We start from the raw sequence: 17054 nt of genomic DNA on the forward strand, positions 1-17054 counted from the left end.
AGGCAGGAGAGTGTTGGGGGGCAGCCTGGGATACAGCCAGCCTTGGGTGGGGGAGAGGGTGGAACCAGAACCCGAGACAGAGGGCTCCGAGTTGCCGAGGGGTCCCAGTGAGGGAGCAGGCGAGAGTTGGACAGGTAGACGTGGGGTGTCTCCAGTGGTGTCTGAGCTGTAAGGGTCGCCAGAGGATGTACGGAGGTCTCAGAGAAGTAGAACCCCCCCCCGGAGAGGTTGACCTATGTAGCGCAGGGAGAACAGGGAAGTTATGTCACTACTTTATGCACCTGGGTTGGGTTTTGTGCTTTGCAAGGAGGATTGGTGAACTCCTTTAATGTCATGAGGACATGACTTTATTTGGTGGGGGAAGAGTGTAACAGGGTCTTGGTTACACTGGCTGATGGGGTGTTTAAAATGGCTTCTTTGTATGTTCTATAAAATGGCTTTTCTGTAATAATAACTGCAATGTAAGGAGTTCTCTCTTTCCCTGCTTGTTTGGGTTATAGTATTGATAAGGGAGAAAACGAACCAATGAGTGTCCATGTTATTCTTTTTGTGGGTAATATTCTGTCTCATATGGTTGGGGACCGTGTGATTTGGCAGGGCTTTTCGGGAAGAGATCCAAAGAGGAAGGATGTACTGGATGCTCTCTGGTTGACCACCGTGGGTGGTCCCAGGCAGCGGGTTGAGGAGGTCGGAGGAGATCGACTAGTGGAAAGAAGACCCTGTTAATTGAGCTCCAACGGTTGTACATGAAGTGGTTGAACTCGTGATAAGTTTGGCGCCTTTTACTTTTATATTGTATCTCTATTAATTACATAGTTCCAGTAAGATCTATAAAATGTAAACTGTAAATCGTACATTGTGTGCTGTCTGATATTTGATATGGGAGTTTGTACCAGGGTGCATTACACAGCAACTACGCAAACGTGAGGCAGGGTTTGGAGGGCGGACGGGGTTTCCCCTAGATCAACATGAGCTGGTAGCCCTGAGCGTTACAGCAATTTAAATTGTTTTGGCATGGAACTAGATGAGCTGAAGAGCCTGTTTTTGTGCTGTACTTCGCTATAATCTGGACAATCATCTAGAGACGTCACATTTTATATGGACCTTTGCTTAGGTGTGTTTTTGCATGCTCAGGTTTTACATTTCTGGAATGAACTGTTCTGTAAACCGACCTTTGACTGCATTGTGTTCTAGATTATTTGCCCTGAGTAGGTAACCTTACGTTGTTCTTCAATTTCATTTTGTGATCTTTCCAAGTAGCAACACAGAGGTTTGTCACGTCTCCCAATTTGTTGTCCCCACTTGTGTGAAAAAGGACACTGTTTTCAAAGAATCAATATTATAGATTCTAATGGTTTCAGTAGTTTCAGAGTGGAACTGTTGGCACCAGTATTTGTTACCTTTGCTCATTTCAAACAGCTATTGATTGGCTTCATGTGTTCATAAGGATTTTGCCTAAAACAATTTTTCCCAATGCAAAATATATGATCTCTATAGCAGAATCCTTAACATAATACAGTGGGAGGCACCGGAGAATGGGTTAAATCCCTTTGTGTATTATTGCACTGAATATCATACACAAATGAATCCCTGCTCCAAATATTTGTAAGTGACTTGCTACATTAAAACATTATATTTTCTGTTAAGTGATACCTCACTTAAAGGGCTGAAACCACATGCTTAACATATTTTAGTGAGGCTTCTCATTATGGAAAGTGGTGTATGAACCACGTTGATATATCTTGGGAGATCACGGTATCTCTGTTAGCATTGCTTATTGTGTAGAAACTCTAATGGTAACCTTTTGGTTTCCACCTCATTTACTAAGACTTACTCCTGGTATGTATTTTGCAGATAAAGACATGCATGTGCATTTGAGTATTGATGGGAATTGATTGTCATTCTCCTATAGTTTCCACCTACATGTCTGCCATGTGTAGTGACTTAATACCTTTTAAGTGCCATGCAACAAAATTTTGCGGGATATCACAATATAATGTATTAAGAAAACTAAGTGTAAAAGGAGAGCAAAATAGGTAGTGTTCATTGGTTCATTGTCTGTTCAGAAATCTATTGGCAGAGGGGAAGTAGCCGTTACTGAAACATTGAATTTGTGTCTTCAGGCTCCTGTACCACCTCTGATGATCGTAGTGCATGTCTAGCATGCAATCCCATATGTTACATACTGTCCACGTACTTCAAATGTCTCCATCCTTTGCTATGCAATATAACTGTTCAGTTTCATTCACCTGAATATCATATAGCCATTCGTGCTGGTAAAAATAAATTATGAATGATGAGCCGGACAATCCAGGCAACCATTTGTGTACCTATGTATAATGCACTTGGAAAGTAAAACCTGTGTCTGTGATTCAAGTACATATGTATGGTGTTCAGGGAAGAGCGCATTAAATTTATGCTAGGTACATTTTAAGTCGCTTGTCACTAATATTACTTTTCACTGTAAGCATTTGCTAGTGCAGCCTGGATCTTAAAGGAAAGTACATTGCTGCTATCAGGTTTTGAAGAAGTCTTGAAAATTACACTTTTTGAACACATAGACACATATCTGTACATACGGGCTCTGCGGTGAAAAGGGCACAACAGCACCTCTTTCATCTCAGACAGTTGAAGAAATTTGGTGTGGGTCCCCAAATCCTAAGAACTTTGTATAGGGGCACAATTGAGAGCATCCTGACTGGCTGCATCACTGCCTGGTATGGGAACTGTACCTCCCTTAATCGCAAGACTCTGCTGAGAGTTGTGCGGAGAGTCTGGCGCATCTGGAATTGTGAATCTCCCATGATTCAGGACATTTACAAGGACAGGTGTGTAAAATAGAATCATTGGGGACCCAGGTGGTCCCAACCATGATCTTTTCCAGCTGCTACCATCAGAGATTAAGGAAGCTAGGGCTTTACTCTTTGGAGAGGAGGAGGATGAGAGGAGACATGATAGAGGTATACAAGATAATAAGAGGAATAGATAGAGTGGATAGCCAGCGCCTCTTCCCCGGGGCACCACTGCTCAATACAAGAAGACATGGCTTTAAGGTAAGGGGTGGGAAGTTCAAGGGGGATATTAGAGGAAGGTTTTTTACTCAGAGAGTGGTTGGTGTGTGGAATGCACTGCCTGAGTCAGTGGTGGAGGCAGTTACACTAGTGAAGTTTAAGAGACTACTAGACAGGTATATGGAGGAATCTAAGGTGGGGGCTTATATGGGAGGCAGGGTTTGAGGGTCGGCACAACATTGTGGGCCGAAGGGCCTGTACTGTGCTGTACTATTCTATGTTCTATGAAACAGTATTGCAGCATAAAAGCCAGGACCAACAGGCTCCAAGACAGCTTCTTCCACTAGGTGATCAGACTGATGAGCTCACACTGATTTGAATGTACTCTATATTAGATTGACTGTTATTTATTATAAATTACTATGATTCCACATTTAGACCGAGACGTAACATAAAGATTTTTACTGGTATGTGAAGGAAGTAAGAAATAAAGTCAATTCAATTCAATTCGTTCAAGATGATTGTTAACGCCTTCAGTTCTCTGTAGTTTCTAACTTGTTGAAGTAGTGAAATCATTTCTCTTTCTTTTTCAATCTTTTTATTAATTTCATAAAATGAAAACATAAAGCAAAAATACAAGTAGGAGATACATTGTTACACTTAAAATGAGTAATTGTAAAACCATATAGTATAAACTGACGAAGCTCCCAATCGTGTAGAATAACAATGAATAATACAAAGCAAAAAAAAAACTGAAGAAAAATCATGAAAAAAAAGGGAAAAAAACAAATCCCATCCCAAAAATAAACTAAACTAAACAGAATTAGTCAACTAAACTAAAAGACTTGGGCAATACTAACAACTTGAAAATGGGAAAAAAGAAAACCTTAGTGTCGATGACTCCATTCCTCTCAACCAACAGTACAGAGAAATAAAACAAGTTTGGAAATAGTCAAATTACATCAAATGAAAATGCTGAATGAATGGCTTCCAAGTTTTTTCAAATCTAATAGAAGGGTCATTTCATTTTGAAATGAAATAATTTCATTTTGACTCCCAATGGCTTTTGGCATCTCCAAGCCTGAATGCTTGAAACTGCAGTTTTGAATTGGCTTATTGCTTGTTTCTCGCCAACTTCGTGAAAAAAATCACTGCTTATTGAACACAAATGCATGCAGCTGATGTTATTTTAAAAAAACTGTTCACTGTAAGCATGGTGTAGTATCTTATTGACCATTCAAGTGCACGCAAGGACGTTAGTTGTAAACTGTTCAGCAGCAGTTTTCTGTCCCTATTAAGTGGCATAGTGCCCCAAATGAATGAAAGGAATCTCAGCTATTTTCTTTATTAGTTTTTGGTTCTTAAGAATTGTCCCAAATATGTGGCTGTACTGATTAACTAATTGGCCCAATTCACCAGAATCCATTGTATTTGAAATGATGAGAGGTATAGGTAGGGCGGATGGTAACAATCTGTCTATCCATGGCCACCTCTACTGTCAAGATGAAGCCACATTCAGGTTGGATGAACAACACCGTATATTCCATCTGAGTAGCCTCCATCCTGATGGCATGAACATCAACTTCTCAAAATTCCGCTAATGCCCACCTCCTCCTCGTACCCCATCCGGTATTTATTTATTTATATACACATTCTTTTTCTCTCTTTCCTTTTTCTCCCTTTGTCCCTCTCACTATACCCCTTGCCCATCCTTTAGGCTTACCCCCTCCCCCTTTTCTTTCTCCCTAGGCCTCCTGTCCCATGATACTCTCGTATCCCTTTTGCCAATCAGCTGTCCAGCTCTTGGCTCCATCCCTCCCCCTCCTGTCTTCTGTCATTTTGGATCTCCCCCTCCCCCTCCCACTTTCAAATCTCTTACTAGCTCTTCTTTCAGTTAGTCCTGATGGAAGGGTCTCAGCCTGAAACGTTGACTGTACCTCTTCCTAGAGATGCTGCCTGGCCTGCTATGAATCTATCCGGTAGGGTGACTCAATGATATGTTATCTCAGATAATGGAAGATTGATCTGTTGATGGAAGTATTGTTCCAGCTCAGAACATACTGCAGGAATTCCTCAGCTAAGTGTTCTAGGCCAAACCACTTTCAGCAATGTTAGTGACCTATAGTTTCAAAGAAGAAATTTTTGTTAATATTCCATTCCAAGTTTAGCTCCTCGTTAAAGCAGGTAACTTTATGTGCAAGATGATATCAGTGTTCAAGTTTGATTAGTAAGTGACTAATAAGATTCGATATAAATGACAAGCTTGAACAGGATCGTCTAAGGCCTTTTTCATTCAATAGCTCAATCATCAACATCTTTGTGGGTTACCATTCATTGGAAGATTCACTGAAGTAATTTGATAAATATTCTGCTATTGGAGCATTTCAGAGACTGGGTATGTAGCAGCAATTAACTCAGCTGCTACCTTACTAAAAGATTCAAAGTACATTTTTTATCAAATTATAGAAACATAGAAAACCTACAGCACAATACAGGCTCTTCAGCCCACAATGCTGTGCCGAAAATGTACCTACTTTAGAAACTACCTAGGGTTATCCATGACCCTCTATTTTTCTGGGCTCCGTGTACCTATCCAGGAGTCTCTTAAAAGACCCTATTGTATCTGCCTCCACCTCCGGCAGCTTACTCCTGACATCTCCGCTATGCCTACTTCAAAGCACCTTAAAACTGTGTGCTCTCGTGTTAGCCATTTCAGCCCTGGGGGAAAAGCCTATGACTATCCACACGATCAATGCCTCTCATCATCTTATACACCTCAATCAGATCACCTCTCATCCTCTGCCGCTCCAAGGAGAGAAGTCCAAGTTCAGTCAAGCTATTCTCATAAGGCATGCTCCCCAATCCAGGCAACATCCTTGTAAATCTCCTCTGCACCCTTCTATGGCTTCTACATCCTTCCTGCAGTGAGGTGATCAGAACTGAGCTCAGTACTCCAAGTGTGGTCTGACCAGGGTCCTATATAGCTGCAACATTACCTCTTGGCTCCTAAATTCAATGCCACGATTGATGAAAGCCAATAGACCATACGTAGAGTGAGGGGACCTTTGACCTTGTTAAAGGAACAGTGGATTAATAAAGACTTAAGATATAAATTTGTTAGACTATATGCTGACATTCAAGGACAGGCTGTAAAAAGTTTGCGAATTAGCAAAACAAAACTTGAAAACAGCCCAGAGTGAAATGAAGGTTTGGTATGATCGACAGGCGAGAAAGAGAATTTTTAAGCTGGGAGATAAGGATTTAATACTGCTACAAGTTCAAACCCTCTTCAGGCGAGATTTTTAGGTCCTTATGGGATTGAATCTCAGGTTAGTGATGTGAATTTCATAATCAAAACCCCTGATCGTAAACAGAAAACACAGCTTTGTCATATCAATACGATAAAACCTTATGAGAAAATGACCTTTGGTGAGACACATCCAGCAGCTGTGGTGACTGTTGACAGTCGTGGTGAGACTGAAGACCCTGGGAAGGGAATTGTTGATCCTGCTGAGATTCATTTTAAACCAAACATTGTCTTCAGTAAGAATAACAAACTGGACTATTTTAGGAAACATTGATAACAAGTTGGCTCATTTACAACCACAGCAAAGACAACAAATGAAAGAATTAATTTTGAAGTTTAAAAACTCACATCACATGATGTAGATGTGAAGAATGCCAAGCCAATTAAACAACACCCCTATTGCATGAATGTGGAAAAATGTAAATTGGCTGAGCAAGAAATACTTTATACTTTACTGTCGCCAAGCATTTGATACAAGAACGTACAATCATCACAGCGATATTTGATTCTGCGCTTCGCGCTCCCTGGAGTACAAATCGATAGGTAAATATTAAAAATCTAAATTATAACTCATAAATAGAAAAGGGAAAGTAAGGTAGTGCAAAAAAAAAACCGAGAGGCAGGTCCGGATGTTTGGAGGGTACAACCCAGATCCGGGTCAGGATCCGTGCAGCAGTCTTATCACAGTTGGAAAGAAGCTATTCCCAAATCTGGCCATACGAGTCTTCAAGCTCCTGAGCCTTCTCCTGGAGGGAAGAGGGACCAAAAGTGTGTTGGCTAGGTGGGTCGTGTCCTTGATTATCCTGGCAGCACTACTCCGAGAGCGTGCGTTGTAAAGTGAGTCCAAGGACGGAAGATTGGTTTGTGTGATGTGCTGGGCTGTGTTCACGATCTTCTACAGCTTCTTCTAGTCTTGGACAGGACAACTTCCATACCAGGTTGTGATGCACCCTAAAAGAATGCTTTCTATGGTGCATCTATAAAAATAAGTGAGTGTTTTAGGGGACAGGCCAAATTTCTTTAGCTTTCTCAGGAAGCTAGGGGGCTGGTGGGCCTTCTTGGCGGTGGACTCTGTTTGGTTGGACCAAGTCAGGTCATTTGTTATATTGACCCCGAGGAACTTAAAGCTTTTGACTTGTTCCACTTGCACACCACCGATGTAAATGGGGTCATGCGGTCCGCTGCTCCTTCTGAAGTCAACAACCAATTTCTTCATCTAGCTGACGTCGAGCGATAGGTTATTGTCTTCGCACCATGCCACCAGGTTCTTAATTTCCTCTCTGTACTCAAACTCATTGTTACCCAAGATACGGTCGACAATTGTGTCATCAGCAAACTTATATATTGAGTTTGATGGAAACTTGTTTACACAATCATGGTTGTACAGTGAGTACAGCAGGGGGCTGAGTACACAGCCTTGTGGGGCACCAGTGCTCAGAGTGATTGTAGAGGAGAGCTTGTTCCCTATTTTTACAGGCTGGGTCCTGTCTGTGAGGAAGTTGAAGATCCATCTGCAGATCTGAGTGCTAAGGCCCAGGTTCCGGAGCTTAGGAATCAGTTTATTTGGAATGATGGTATTAAAGGCAGAGCTATAGTCAATGAAAAGGAGCCTTACATATGCATCTTTATTCTCCAGGTGTTCTAAGGAGGAATGTAGGGCCAGAGAGATGGCATCTGCTGTTGACCTGTTGCTCCGGTAGAGGAATTGCAAAGCGTGGAGTTTGACTGGTTGGTTGTGGTTGATGTGTGCCATAACCAATTGCTCGAAGCACTTCATAGCAATTGAGGTCAGAGCCACAGGTCGATAGTCATTCAGGAATGCCACCTTGCTCTTCTTCGGCACTGGGATTATCGTTGCCTTCTTAAAACACGAGGGGATCTTGGACTGAAGCAAGGAGCAGTTGAAGATGTCAGCAAACATTCCAGCTAGCTCACTTGCACAGGCCCGGAGAACCCGTGCTGGGACACCATCTGGGCCCGTCGCCTTCCTTGGATTTATCTTCATTGAAATATATGCTGAAATTGAATATATGCTGAAAATGGTATTATTAGGACTCCAACTTCAAATTGGAGTTCACCTTGTGTTATAGTGTCTAAACCTGATGGTAGTATTAGGTTTTGCACTGATTATAGGAAGGTAAATGCAGTAACAAAAACAGATGCTTATCCTATCTCTAGAGTGGATGATTGCATAGATAAGGTTGGAAAAGCTAAGTTCCTTACGAAGATTGATCTGTTAAAAGGGCATTGGTGTGTCCAATTGACAGAGGTAGAGAAATTTCTGCGTTTGTGACATCTGGGTTGTATGAATACAATGTTCTGCTGTTTGGAATGAAAAATGCTCCAGGAACATTTCAGAGAATGATTAATTCTGTAATTCAAGAGTTAAAACATACAGATGCTTATATTGATGATTTAGTCACGGGGAATGACACATGGGAAGCACCTATCTCTTCAGTGGAAGAGTTGTTTGAAAGGCTTTCGAAGGCCAACCTTACAGTGAATTTAGCCATGGCACTGTGACCTATCTTGGTTATGTGGTAGGTCAAGGTGAGTTAGCTCCTGTTCAAGCAAAAATTCGGGCAATTTCTGAAGTTCCCATTCCAACTGGTAAAAAGACTCTTAGAAGGTTTCTGGGAATGATTAGATATTATCGTAAGTTTTGTAAGAACTTTGTTGACGGGGTGAGAAGTTTGTTTGGACAGAACCTTGTCAGGAGGCATTTGATCAGTTAAAAGCCATTTTATGTCATCAACTTGATTTTACGAAGCCATTCTCTATAGCTGTGGATGCCAGTGATGAAGCTGCAAGAGCAGTGTTAATAAAGAAGGATGATTGTGATGAGGTTGAACATCCTCTAGTTTACTTTTCAAGGAAATTGAATGAGCATCAAAGAAATTATTCTACCATAGAGAAAGAATTGTTGTCACTTATTTTAGCTTTGCAGCATTTTGATGTTTATATTTGCCCAGCTCAGAAAGCACTTGTGGTTTACACAGATTGTAATCCATTGGTGTTTTTGAGTAAGATGAAGGACAAAAACAGAAGTTTGTTAAATTGGAGTCAGGAATATGATCTTATGATAGCTCTCATTTAAAGGCAAAGATAATGTATTAGCTGATTGTCTTTCCAGATGTTAAGCTTGCAATGGATTTATGATAGTGAAGTAGAATCTAGTGTTTGTAAATGCTTCTGCAATATGTTTTATGATCATCATACATGTATTGTTACTCATTGTGTAGTTTGCAGTTAAAATTTTGCTCTTTCAGATCAAAATTTTTCTTTTGTTGGGGGAAAGTGTTACGAACCCACAGATTTCATTTACTGTGGACTGATACTCCAAGAGCGCCTAAGTAAGTTGGGACTATGATGTTGTTCACTGACTGACTTGCAGCTTGTTTAACTTTAAAACAAGGACACAGACAGTCACGGTCAGAAGTGAGAAGTCAGTCGAGAGAGAGAGGAGCGACCCTGGAAAAGGGTAGCAGCTCCAGCTTGTGGAAACTAGGGATTTGGAACTCTGCTATACCCACAAGGGTGGGTTGATTATCGATCCAGTGCACGTCGAATTTGTGGGTGTCACTTCGTATAATCCATAGGAGTGGATTAAGGAATGTCCTGTGGGACCACTGGGAAGTTAACCCTTGCCTGGGTATGTTATGTGGTAACCCCTTGAAGATGACTTCCCTGTGACAGATCACTCCAGTGGTAATTCATATGTGGATTTGGAACGGCTCGACGGAGGATCTTCGACGACTGATATTTATTAATTTCCATCATGGAACCTGTGGAATTTGACGTAATTTCCTTCTCTCTACATTTGCCCTGGATTACAAATATTTCTCTCACATCATACATTCCATGGATGAACTGTACTTTCCTACTTTACCATCTCAAGACTCTCAGCTTTGTTTTCCCAGCTTAACTTAGTTTGGGAGCTATTTTACACACATATATTCACATAACACTGTTAACATTTGTTTATCTTGGTTATGTTAAGATATTATAAGTAGATACTAATAAAGATAGTGGTTTTAACATTAAAACCCGACTCTGTGGAATCTCTTGCTGCTGGTTTATTCCTAAAACATTACAGTACGTAACAACCCCTTCTATAGTTTCCACATCCTTCCTGTAGTGAGGTAACCAGAACTGAGCTCAGTACTCCAAGTGTGGTCTGACCAGGGTCCATATAGCTCTAACATTACCCCTCAGCTCTTAAACTCAATGCCACGGTTGATGGAGACCGATGCACCGTATGCCTTCTTAACCACAGAGTCAACCTGCGCAGCAACTTAGAGTGTTCTTTGGACTTGACCCCAAGATCCCTCTGATCCTCCACACTGCCAAGAATCTTACCATTAGTAGTATATTCTGCCATCATATTTGACCTACCAAAATAAACCACCTCACACTTAACTGGGTTGAACTCCATCTGCCACTTCTCAGCCCAGTTTTGCGTCCTACTGTGACCTCTGACAGCCCTCCACACTATCCACAACACCCCCAACCTTTGTGTCATCAGCATTTTTACAAACCCATTACAGAAATTATGTATGCAGAATACAACTCAGATTCATCCTGCAGGCAGCCAAGACCAAAATCCATGGAAGCCGTTCAAGAAAACATCAAATACCCAACATGCGATAAGAAGAACAAAATGCGCATACAGCAAAAACAAACAACGCATAGAATGTCAAACCTAAAACCAGTAGTATTCATTTCAGTTCAGTTTAGACTGAGTTGCTAGCCAGTGCAGGCGGCAGGGCCACCCCTTGCCAAAGCGCCACTGTCCACATTGATTGCCCTGACCAAGTTGCCCAAAACCAGCAAATAAAAGAGAAACCAGAATCCAGGAACACATGCAACGTGAGCATCAAAGTCCCCCAAAATGAGTCCACAGTTCTGTCAACCAACCCCAGCAACATAGATGCCTCCTCCACCATCCCCAAGACAACAACCAACGAGAGGGAGAGAAGGACCAGTCAAACGGCAGACAGCAGTGAACACCCCCTCAATGCCCTAACCAGCGAGAAGCAATGAACTTCCAAGTGGGTGAATACTTTTTATAGGCACTGTATATGTTCCCGCAACCTTCTGTCAGTTATTTCTGGACAATATTTGGAATATTTCTGTGGTTTTGTGCAGACAGTGCAAAAGCCCAGTTCTTCGGTTGGTCATCTATCCATTCCACAGTAACGTGGTACACAGTCTCCCACCTCCAATCATTGAAATATCCATTCATTCAGTGAAATAGTGTTTAATATTTGGTTGCAAAGATCATAACCTGAGGCGCATCCCCACAAACCCACAGCCGCTACACTACCCTGTTTGCCAGAGCCCCACATCCTCACCACACAAAACTCCACAACCTTATCTTTCCCAACCCCACATATACATCCACCAGCCCTACCTTCAAACCTAATCCTAAGGTCCAAGGGGGCACAGAGCCCCATTAACCCTGGCCACACCCTTCCAAACCCAGTGACGTGTAAGGAGGAGTAAAATCCAATAAAGGCGAGTGTTGGACCTGATTAATGAAGGCATGGGCCAGATCAAAGTGGCAGTGTTGCATGACACAATCTCAAGAGACAAGATCAAGAAGCACAAAAGGGATAATTCGCTCACTGCCTGCATCCTCTCAACGGATTTGACCAGTTTAATTAAATGGTTGTAGTTGTTAGATTTTGCAAACCTTCTTCCATCTCCACCCCCCCCCCCCCCAATAAGAGAATCTCATTTTATTCAGGGGAAACCTAAAAATGTCTGGTGAATCTTCCCACTGAAAGTCTATATGTATGGCTTTTATTAACAGCATTTGGTTAACCCATGATGTTATCAACAAAAGGCATCAAACTTTTCAGGGCATTATTGTTGATCTAATATTTGATTATTTGCTGTTTTGTTTTGCAGGCACCAGCTCATTGCCTAACAGGGCAATGGCAATGGGGATTACCCCAGGTAAAATAAATACTGTTTTTTTGACTAATAGCTAACCGGCTAATGGTGATGTTCGAAATTTTGATTCTATTCTACTGTTTAGTAAATTGCTTGATAATAAGTCTTCCTCATTGGCCAGGCAGCTGTTGTAGAACCAGAAAGAGAACTGAAACTGACTAAAGTTAATTGAGCTGAAATATTAACTGTTTCCAACATGTGTATTTTCCTTTAAAATGCAGTTTTTGCTGTGCTTTAAGAACTGAAATTTAACTTCTTTATTGAAGTTAATGAATCTTGTCAAAAATAACTAGCAAAATTTATTGAAGTCCATCATATTTTTGAAAGACTTTCACAATTTTCAATATTTTGAATAAGGGGTAATACATGAGTATAAAGTCGACATTTTAGAGTCTTAATGAAGTGTCTCAGCCTGAAATATCAACTGTTTATTCCTTTCCGTAGATGCTGCATGACCTGTTGAGTTCCTCTAGTATTTAGTCTATGCTAGTGGTCAACCTTTTTAAGCCCAAGATCCCCTACCTCGGCCTTAGTGAAAGACAAGATCGACCTACTAAATCGTTTAGTCACATGCATGCGCACCGGGCAGAAAAGACCGGAAGTAAAACCCCACAACCCGGAAACAACCTCTCTTTGCAAACGGCTTTCAGTAGTGAGAGTATTGCTATATTACCATTATCTTAATTAGTATTACTTAATTTTATAATGTTCACATTACAACACCTTTAATTCTATGTATCATTATTTAATTTTATTTCAACACGAAAAATAAATGAATAAAAATTGACTGTTGCACTCAGTGTGATGAGTGGGGCTGAATACTTTCTGCTAGTTCCCTGAAATTTGGCTCATAACTACAGACCAGCCGGTCTGAGACAGTCTGTGAGATGTCTGTCAGTAAGACAGCTCCTGTACTTAAATTTCATAATTTTCATCTGTTGCAGCACAGCGCCCTCACAAACCTCCTGACAGACTGAATATTTGAATGGGCAGTTTCCTTTGTTAGACTGAATGTTGAATCTGCCACATTTTTCAGGTGTTTTGTATTGGTAAGCTGTTACTGAGGCACTAGTATAAGTTTCAGAGGTACGCAAGATAATGACACCACTGTTCTTTTGTTTCCCAGTTATTTATATTTGGGGAATGTTGGAATTTAAAGGGGGAGAAATGTTGTAATGTGAGCATTATAAAGATAATACAAATTTGGATAATGGTAATATAGCAATACTCCAGCTATGGAAAGCTGTTTCTAAAGAGAGGTTGCTTCCAGGTTGCGGGGTTTTACTTACACAAAATACTCTGCAGATGCTGGGGTCAAAGAAACACTCACAACACGCTGGAGGAACTCAGCAGGTTGGGCAGCATCCGTGGAAATGATCAGTCAACGTTTCGGGCCGGAACTCTTTGTTCCAGCTGAAAACGTTGACTGATCGTTTCCACGGATGCTGCCCGACCTCCTGAGTTCCTCCAGCATGTTGTAAGTGGGGTTTTACTTACAGTCTTTACCACGATGCATGGCGGGGAGCTATACACACGTGTGCTCTGGGCAGAAAGAACAGAACTGAAACCCCACAACCTAGACACAATCTCTCTTTATAAGCAGCTTTCAGTAGTGGGAGTATTGCTATATTACCATTATCCTAATTAGTATTACTTATTTTTATAATGCTCACATTACAACAGTATTTATGTATTTATTTTTCTTTTCTTTTCGGGATCTACTGGGAAAGTCTCAAAGATCAACCGGTTGATCGCGATCAACCGGTTGGTGATTACTAGTCTAAGCTATTCTGGATTTCCAGCTTCCACAGAATCTGGTATTTTTGAATATAGACAGATAACTTTGCAGAATTGCAATTACAATAGTAGCGTAATCCAACCAGCAGAACTGCTTTGAATTTTCAAAGTGCATTTATTATCAAAGTATGTATTCATTATACAACCTTCAGATTCATCTCCTTACAGGCAGCCACAAAACAAAGGAACCCCAAAGGAACACATTAAAAAAAAGACCGTCAAAAAATAATACAAACAATAAAAGTAAGCAAGTAACATTCAGAACTGAAGTTTTATGAAATACACAAAGCCAGGCATCACTGCAGCTGGAGCAGGCCACAGCCTCAGTTCATTGCAGAGCTGAGTAAACGTCACAGGACCACAGATACGAAGCCAGGCATCACTGCAGCTGGAGCAGGCCACAGCCTCAGTTCAGCGCAAAACTGAGTAAACATCGCGAGGCAGCAAGCAGAATATTGGTTTAAAATCTTGGGAGTGCTGGCTCCCAGACACCAAAACATTTTTTTTCTTCGAAGGTTTCCTGAATATACAACCAGTCAGAATATTAAGTGATTAAGCAGACCGCTCCTGAACTCTGCATTTTTAATTTCAATCTTGTCTAAAAAGGATTCTCCATAGTCATGCTTGTCTGTTACATTTTGTAATAATATTAAAAAGATTGACTAGGTTTTTTGTTACTTGAGATGAAAAGGAATTGACATTCACTTTCTTGGCTTGAGTGACTAATGAAAGTGAAGTGGCCCTCAAGATTAGTGGCCTAAATTTCTGTTCAGAAATGCCTATGTGTCATTTAGGTATCATACAGGAACAGCAGGAAGGAGATGTACTGAGTTTTGTTAAAACATTGACACAAGGGGTTGGTGAGTTTTGTTTACTGATGAACCTGGATATTTTTTTCTACATTGCCTTGTATGTACATCAGTGTTTTCTAAATGTATTCAAATGAACTGGTATTTTAATCTGGAGAAAATCTGATGGCAATCATGGCAAACACTGTTATTTATAATACTTTTTTGTATTGCATTAGTCACCAGCTTCCACTACCTCAGTGTTATATTTACAACCATCTGAGGTAATATATCAACCAATGGAAATGTCTCAGGATGGAGGATGTGCTCCACCTCCACTTCCGGTGATGGATGCCTCAATACCAGAGGTAAAAATGCTAAATTAGTTAAGCAAATCGAAAACATGTATTTCTCTGTCATGCCAGTTAATAAATTTAGAACAAAATGATTTTTTTTTATTTCTGTTGCTATCTGTCATTCCATTTGTATTGCTTACGATGTAAATTAAATGCGTATTCTCTTTGTTTGCTTCCCGATGTCTGTCTTTCATGACTAACATTGGTTTCTCATATATTCATCTTTTATTGCAGGACTTTATCAAAAGCTGTATCTTGTAAAAATCAGTCGTACCCAAGAATAGAAAAATGGGGGAGAATGTTCCCACGTCATTGCATCCACTGTTCACATTGCATTCATTGCACTTGGTTTCGTTAGTGCTCTCCTAATGAGTGTAACTGTGTTGATATCATTAGAAAATCAAAATGTAGTAGTAGTGGAATTATGACACTGGAAGAGCGTTTCTAGCATTCCATGTTGCTCTTAGCTCCATACCTGACTTTAAACATTCACTGAGTTTTTAGACCCTTGGGCTAACAGTGCCCCTTCTACCCAAGCACACCACTGAATCTCAGAGTTTTTCACTGTACTGTTTTGTGGGAAAAATGCTTAACGTAATCCAGGATAATTATAGCATGACCATAAGGTTTTGGTATCAATAAACTGAAACACAACTTCAAACTTGACTAGCAGTCATTCCCATCCTAATGTTCAGAAGCATAGTTTATTTGTAGGGCTTATCTCTTCAATCCATGGAGATGGCCCAGGAAACAAAAAGCAAAGTATCATCTTCCACTGGTGACAGCTGTTTCTTTTTGCGCAAGTGTCTTACTTGTAAGCCATCTGCATGATGGGTCAGAAAAGAAATCAGTAAAAGTAAAGATTTGGGAAACACACTTCATTTTACACTACACCTATCAATCACTAATCTGTCTTGGTTTCAGTAATCTGGCCCCAGATTAAACTCTAACCCCTGATCTCTTCCTTTCAGTTCTTGGACTAAAGTCCTGCTCTGTCAAACTTCACTTTTTGTAATGGCTAAGGACCTGCATCAGTCGAGTGATTCAAGGTTTTCTTTACCCTCGCAACTTTGTGACTAGTGAATTAACTTCCAACAGCTGGAGACGTTACAATATCCAGAGTTATGTACTTGGAACTGACGTGGCCATTGAGAGGAACATTAAAGATATCTTCTTTTCTGTTCGCTTTCTCTCACACTTTCTGTCTTCACTTTAAGATGCACTGAACTGTTCCTGGTGCCTGTTCGACAAGATAGGAGTTGGACAATCCATGCCAGGGGTGTGTGAAAAGAGCTATTTTTTAATCAGGGCAATGACTGAGATTTTGAAGCCAGAGTTTCCTGGCAGCTTTTCTGATTTGAGGAGCAATCAGTCAGCAAGCAGCAGTGCGTAAAAGAGCTACTTTTCAGTCAGGTCCACATTCAAGATTTAAAAAGCTGAGCTTTGAGCCAGTTTTTTCTGAGTTGGACGATCCACACCAGGGGTGCATGAAAAGAGCTTTTTAATCAAGGTGATGATTAAGATTTTGAAGGCAGAGTTTCGCAGCAGCTTTTCTGATTTGGGGAGCAACTGTTCAGCAAGAGGGATTCATTAGAAAGGACCAATAAGAATAATTCAAGTACAAGCAGAATGGCCATTCAGTTTGGGTATCTGTGTTCAGAGTGGCTTTGGCTCATTAGGCGAGATCAGGCTTGGATGAGGTACACTGTCTTGTAAGTTACTCCCTCTGTCCTTGTTTGTTCATTCCTTATGTGTTAGGGCACAGTAGATTAGTGAGAATGGCTCCAGGGCAGTGCTTTGTACTCTAGGATGTGGGAAATCTGAAAGACCTCCAGTC

The 17054-nt window shown here is 40.9% G+C and overlaps 1 protein-coding gene across 1 annotated transcript in view; it reads left to right on the plus strand.

Annotated features, from left to right (window-relative positions):
* The window catches only part of LOC140199469 (protein boule-like), a 104654-nt gene that overhangs the window by 56089 nt on the left and 31511 nt on the right, over positions 1-17054 (plus strand). Inside the window, exons 8-9 of the mRNA XM_072261613.1 lie at positions 12232-12279; positions 15101-15229. Coding sequence (XP_072117714.1) covers positions 12232-12279; positions 15101-15229 — 177 coding nt within the window. The remainder of the gene's footprint in view (positions 1-12231; positions 12280-15100; positions 15230-17054) is intronic.

Source organism: Mobula birostris, chromosome 6, assembly GCF_030028105.1.
Source record: "Mobula birostris isolate sMobBir1 chromosome 6, sMobBir1.hap1, whole genome shotgun sequence".
NCBI classification, from domain to species: Eukaryota; Metazoa; Chordata; class Chondrichthyes; order Myliobatiformes; family Myliobatidae; genus Mobula; species Mobula birostris.